At 41.8% G+C, this 6,955-nt stretch overlaps 1 protein-coding gene across 2 annotated transcripts in view; it reads left to right on the top strand.

The window, feature by feature from the left end:
• Positions 1–1,428: 1,428 nt before the first annotated feature.
• Positions 1,429–6,955, top strand: part of dachc (dachshund c) — a 25,871-nt gene continuing 20,344 nt past the window's right edge. Inside the window, exon 1 of one of the 2 annotated variants that reach the window (XM_014001572.1) lies at positions 1,429–3,020. In XM_014001572.1, coding sequence (XP_013857026.1) covers positions 2,428–3,020 — 593 coding nt within the window. In that variant the 5' untranslated portion in view covers positions 1,429–2,427. The remainder of the gene's footprint in view (positions 3,021–6,955) is intronic. The other variant, XM_014001565.1, reaches the window with a different exon arrangement.

Genomic DNA, 6,955 nt, shown 5'->3' with positions numbered 1-6,955 from the left:
ACAATGTTCCGTGAAAGCCACTTTGAAAGGACTGCAAGCTATATGTAAATGATGGGAGTGTGCGTGTGTGTGTGTAGTGTCTGTGTGGTGTTGATGAAGAGCTGTGCAAAGAACAGGTAAAGAGGTCAGCTTGTCAAAGAAAGAAAGAAAGAAAAAAGCTCATTGTTCACTGTGGGAGGTCCTGTTACATTTTGTGTTTTTTGGATCTAGATGTGAAGAAAAGGAACGTATCTTCTAAGAAGGACAGCTGACTTAATTGGCTTATTTGTCAAAAAAAATCTGAGGATGTGAATTATCTTATGTACGTTTTAATGACTGTTGCTTTAAGGCAAAGGTGATCATATTTTGTTCTGTATCTGTGCATTTGTTTATGTCATTAGCAATAYATCCCATGAATCATTAGGTTGATTTGAATAAAACTTCAGAAAGCAATCATTGGATAAACATCTGCAACTGTTCTTCTTTGGAGTTAACCTGATTCAAGATGGTCACCAACTGACCAAAACTCAACAATGACTTTAACGCTGTTAGATGTTAAGCTAAAACTTKGTGTGGTAGTAGCTGAGACTGATCCGCAACACGTGTTTGAAGCTCGAACAGATTGTGCTGTTTTACAATTCGGCATAAAATTAACTCAAAGTCTGACTATTGTACCAAAATGTCTCTCAAACCAAACAGATTTTAATGAAACATTCAGGAAACAGTTATTAGATATAACACTTAGAATTGGTTAACTATTGGAGCCAACCCAATTGAAGACAGCTGCCAAAGCAAAGTGACCTTAAAAAGGTTTTTAGAGTTGTGCTTAAGTTTGATGTGGTAGCGGAAAGTCATTCACTGCAAGTGTTACTGATTGCGAGTTTTTTTTATTAAAACATTATTACCTGTTGGAGTGACTCCTGTTTATCTGTTAGCATAATATCTCATGCAATACTGCACAGAWTTAGTGGAAACTTTTAGAAAGTAACCACTGGAYGTGCATMTACAATTGATTAACTTTTGGAATTAATCCAATAACCACAGCTAATAAGATTAGCCAACACGAAAATGGCTATAACTCAGGCAATATACAGATATTGTGCTAAAATTTATTATCGTTGTAGCTGATAGATGTTGGATACATCTCACAATATTGCATGGGACTGTGCGCTACTTCATTGTCATGGATTAACCAAAAACACCAACAAATCTGTCATTTCACAACATAAAATGAACTTAGTCAAAAAAAAAAAAAAATCTGGCATGAGAGACAACAGCCCATGTGTAATCCTTCAAGGAATGCAGACAGCCAGTTCATTATTAGTGTTCTTGCTTTCAATAAAATGACACAGAGCCTTATTTTTTCTCTCTCCCTGCAAGCTTTTATTAATAACACTCAAATCACATAAAGGTCAAGCACTAATTGGAAACCAGTATGCATTCCTTTACAAATTGAGCTGGTTTTATGTCTTGGAAGAAAAGCAGCCGAATCCCTTGCATATTTTATCCTGCGATGWACTTGTGCAAGAATCAGAAATCTTTTTTTTTTTTTTGTATTTGAGGCAGATCAGTTTAATGCTCTGTAATTACMTCGCTATTGTGTAAACGTATTTTCTCACATCTGTTAACTTTAAAAGGAACTCTTTGTGATGTCATGAAGACTGGTAAAAATACATTTAAAAGGTAAGACAAACAATTTTACATTTTACCCCCTTATACTGATAATTAATCAATATGAGAACATAATCCATCATGATAAATAAAGGAAGAGTCAAAGTCATCAAACATTTTGATGTACTGTACATATTCACACGTTTGTTGTGTAAATTAAAAGTACTTTGTTTACACCGAATGCGTACCTGCATAATTGGAAAACTAGTGGAGTAAACGTTTTCATGCTGCACTATTCAATGCAATTCAGGGTAAACATTTTTTATATTGTTTATAGTTTGCAATATGTCCCTTCAATGCATTTGTTGATCTGAAGCATGRAAATATGTAGATTTGTAAATCTAATAAACTCCTCCAAACTGCGTGGCACAAACATGTCAGGTCCCATCAGAGGTATTATTGTGCAGATTTGTTTGCAGCGCTCATAAATAAGCTTATCCAAAGTTTATGTAGGCTAATCTTTGCTGTCTCCTCTGAGCCCCCCCTCACCATCACTGCCTAAGAATAAGCCCAGGCTCCTCCTCTTTATGATAATGTGACAGTAGCATCTCCAGTGTGAGACAAGCCTCGGCTCATTCTGATTCAATAATGTGATCTGCTTTTTTCCCCACACGGACCCCGTCTCCTCTCCTCTCTTCTTCTCTCATCCCTCTCTCCTCTCTTCCAGACGCCCTATGCGCACCTCACTCCACTGCGTGTGCTCTGCCGAACTTTCCTGAACAGAGTTCGACTTCTTCCAAGTTTTACTTTTCGCGCACTCATTAGATTTCCTCCGACATGACCACCATGGCAAGTCCCGCCGCTCCGACTCTGCTCCCCGCGGCTCCGCTCGGACACCACCCGGCGCCGAGCTCCGTCTCGCCGGCCGCCAACTCCCCGCCGCCGGCGGCCACCTCGGCCGCCTCCTCCCCGGCCCCGCCGGTGGCTCACCCGGCGCTGCTTCACCAGTTCCGGGCGGACCTCCTGCTGTCCAACGGGACCCCGCTGAAGAGCGGCGCGGCCGCCGGCGGCGGCGGCGGCGGGGCKGCCAAGCCCGTGTACGCCACCGCGTCGCCCGTGGAGAGCACGCCGCAGAACAACGAGTGCAAGCTGGTGGAGGTGAAGGGTGCCAAGCTGGCCTCGTTCACGGTGAAGGGCGCGGAGCTCATCTGCCTGCCGCAGGCGTTCGACGTGTTCCTCAAACACCTGGTCGGCGGGCTGCACACCGTCTACACCAAGCTGAAGCGGCTGGACATCAGCCCGGTGGTGTGCAACGTGGAGCAGGTCCGCGTGCTGCGGGGGCTGGGGGCCATCCAGCCCGGGGTGAACCGGTGCAAACTCATCTCCAGGCAGGACTTCGAGACGCTTTACAACGACTGCACCAACGCCAGGTGAGTCAGGTCAGGTGTCGGGGGGCAGATCATGGGGGGGAGTTACAGGCAGGGGCAGCAGGTGGAGTTGAAAGTTGAAAATAGAGTATTTTTGATGTCTGTGCCTCAGTTTAACGCTTTGTATTTGATATCAGAAAATTATGGCAAAGTAAAACAACTGACTCTACAACATTTGTGCATAAAACATGAGCTTTCTGTTTGCTCTTGTGCATGCACATTTCATTGAGATGACAATTGTTTTGTTGTATCCAAAGTCAGTTTGATAACTAAACGTCCTGTTAACCTAGTTTTACTTGCCACTCTGTTGCTGCGAGGCCTGTAACCAATTATCGTTTTAATGGATGATAAACTTTGTGATGTTGATGATAATGAATTTTAGTAATCCCCCCCACCCACACACAAACACACACACACACACACACACACACAAAACACTCAAAAGTTTGTCATGTTATCATTGGCCATGATCTGTCTCACACTTGCCATGCACACACTCACACACACTTTGTCTCTGACACACTCGCACACATTGAATCTGACACTGTCATTCTGAGAAATTGATTCTTCACAGAAATTAATTAATTTTCATTTGGCCCCAAGCGGCAGCTTAAATCAGGACAAGCTCACTCACTCACTTGCTGATCCCCCCCCTTTTTGCTTTCTCTCCTTCTCCCATCCTCCCTGCCTCCCTCTCCCTCCTTAATAACTTGCTGTCTTATCATATCAACACCCTTTAGCCCTGAGCGTCAGAACAGAGGAGATGATTAAATGAATTCTCTGTATTTATGATGCGATTATGTAAATGAGCTGTTTTGCAGAACTCCGATGGTGACCAACTACATGGGTCATCAATCCAGCGCGGCGCAGAGATGTTTGGGATAAAGGGGGCTAAATTGGCTGGGATTTGTGGCTTCCTGGTGCCTCAGTCTGCTGTTGTGCAGACCACATGCTCATAACAGCATGAGTTGGAATCCAGAGGAGAGTGGATTAGCCTCAGTTTAGGGAATTTATTATTATTTGAATGTTAATCCATGCTCCTTGGAACATGGATAATCCAATTTACACCTGCCATTAACTTTAGATAGAGGAAGCATCAAGATGGGCTAAGATTAATCTCCCGAAAAACAAGAATTTGGAAACTTTTTCCCAATTTATTTACCGATACTTTGATATAGTTTTAACATTTGACGTTAATACCAGATGAAAGGTTTTAAGAGACGCTTTTACTTATTGAGCAACCTCCTCCCCCCCAAAAAAGGCAGTTTTTAGAACCCTCTTCTAGCTTCAAGTGTTTGGATTACCACCTGCGCCTAAGCTTTAGCAGCCCTCTAACCAAGACAAAATCCAGATGCATCTTCTGGCTGCTTTGGGATTTCGTCTGTGTCTGGTGTTAATGGGGAACGTTGTTATACAACCCCTGCAAATACACAGCCTCTGCCGTCTCTAATTATCCACACAACACTCAAACAGCCTTTAGTTAATGAGATCTGAAAACATCACTCGTCTGAAATCTTCAAACAGCTCGCCTGATTCTTTGTTTGAGGGCTTCAAATGTGCTGCAGTAGCCATTAGTATATCAGCCCCCCCCCCACATTAGAAGTTTCTAAGCGATCCCTCGTGTGTTTGGAGCAACAGTAGCAGGTAAAACAAAAAGTGGGGCTCAAGATGGTTCTGGTTAAAGGAGGGAGGCTGGTGGACTGAACCTTAGCGTTTCCCGCACATCTCTACGAATCTGATGATGTGGCTTTCTGACACCTATTGCTGTTACTGATTAAAACAGACATCACTTATTATTTTCCAGTTCAGTATACGAATCAAAGGAGACAAAACACACCTGTTTGATAGATTTACATAAATGTCAGGTTTTTATTCTTTTATTTTTTTTCTATAAATTGAAACCGTGTTCACAAAATAACCTCTAATATACTTTTTTTTCCTTGACTTGTTTTTTCTTGCTCTGCACACACATAGAGACACAGATGTTTGTTTTTCTATCCTTATGGAGACTTCCAATTGACTTCCATTCATTTACTGGTCATTTGTGTAACCTAACCCTTTATCTTTATCTTTATCTTTATTTATTTAACAGGGATAATGCATACAAAAACATAGAACAGATCAAGTCTGGAACTGATGTGTTGCACAAAGAGTATATAGCTACAGCTAATTTGCAACTCCAGTCCCTGGTTGGGCATTTTTACACAAATAAAGTACATACAAATTATGCATCCATATACACTAAAAATATATAAGCATGTCAGCCAACAAATTCATAAAATCAACCAATACRGCATACATATTCATGCGATAAAAATTAGCAATAAAATCATACAAAACATTAAAATACATAAAGGTAGAAATTCTAAAACAAACAGTTTGAATAACCTTAGAACCTCTAAAATTAACCATACAMRTCCTCAGGTACCTCTCCATCYGCCCACATTASCCAACACACGGTAAAARTKATCACTATAACACTAACACCCTGACACTTTGCCCTAATCCTAACAACCCCAGTACACCTAACCCTAAACCTAGTCTAATCTCAATTCACACCTTAGTCCTAAACTAAATCCCTGATCTACCAGCGGTACTTTCCCTGAAGGGGACTGGGCTTTTGTCCCCCTAAGCAACAGTGGATCCTCACAAGGCTGTGTGTACCAGGAAAATGGTCAAAAATTATCCCTACCAGGTAACAAAACATGTACACATGCACACACATCCTTGTACTTCCATCAAACTGAGAACTTTGTATTGACTTCCATTCTATTTTGTACCTGCGTTTATGCCTAACCCAGATATTTTCCCTAACCCTAACCATTACAAGTCTATTCCTAACCCTAACCTTACCTCTAAACCTATTAGAGCACAGTAAAAGTGCAGAAAAGTAAGGCCCAGGAAAATGTCCTCACTTCCAAAACCTGACCTCGCTTTGTTGGTTAAAAACACATGACAGTCCTCACTCTGTAGCAGAAACAAGTACACACACACACATACACACTGACTCATCAAACCATGAAGACTTCACCCTCAGTCACTCAGAAGTTAGTTATAATTCRTTCACAGGTGGCACGTAAACACACACWCTCTCYMYMKCSSSMKMWMACGCGCAAACYGGCGCGGTCACGCCTGCGTGTTTGCTGGTTTCGCTGCGAAACGACATTAGTTCCACAGAGAGGACATGGCGTGTAGGAGGCAACCCGATCCTCCGTCCTTTTCTTTTCTCCCTCACAAAAGGGAACAGTTTCATTCTCGGTCAGGAGCACACATCAAACAAGGCGCTCGGGTCAAAACCGTGTGCGTTTTGCAACATCTCWAGTCCTTAATAAGGCCAATGTCAAAAGTGGTGTAAAAATGATAAAGAAGATCTCATTTTAACCAAAGAATGTGTTAAAGGCAACATGTGTTTTTTCTATTTGGGCTCATCGATCTTTTACACTCTCAGAACCTGACAGGACTGAAAAAACATGTGGCTTTTGTAAAGGTTACCTAAAAAAAAGATTAAACGTTGATATAACCTGATAYGTTCTAAATCCGATATGTTTGACGTTAATCATCCACACAATGGAGCAGAATGTGGTTTGATGTAATAAACAGAATGCTAATACAGTTTCATTTTTGTTGACCGATTTGTTGCATTGTTTTTAGAAAAAATAAGATTGTTGAAAAGATGTATTTTTAAAATGAGAAAATTCAAAATCAGTGTACCTTTTTGTTAAAGTTTGGCTCTACAAGTTAGCATTTAGTGTGTGTGTGTGTGTGTGTGTGTGTGTGTGTGTGTGTGTGTGTGTGTGTGTGTGTGTCGGCGCAGGAAAGGTGGATTCCTCAAAGCTGAGCTCCACTGCCACATTGTACCTCCTCTCAAAGTCAGCAGTGTTTGACTAAAGAGGAGGGCTGTGTGTGTGTGTGTGTGTGTGTGTGTGTGTGTGTGTGTG

The sequence above is a fragment of the Austrofundulus limnaeus genome, unplaced genomic scaffold (assembly GCF_001266775.1).
Source record: "Austrofundulus limnaeus strain Quisiro unplaced genomic scaffold, Austrofundulus_limnaeus-1.0 Scaffold0, whole genome shotgun sequence".
In the NCBI taxonomy this organism is placed as follows: domain Eukaryota; kingdom Metazoa; phylum Chordata; class Actinopteri; order Cyprinodontiformes; family Rivulidae; genus Austrofundulus; species Austrofundulus limnaeus.
The sequence above is the reverse complement of the archived record's forward strand: the minus strand, read 5'-3'. Positions and strand labels throughout refer to the sequence as shown.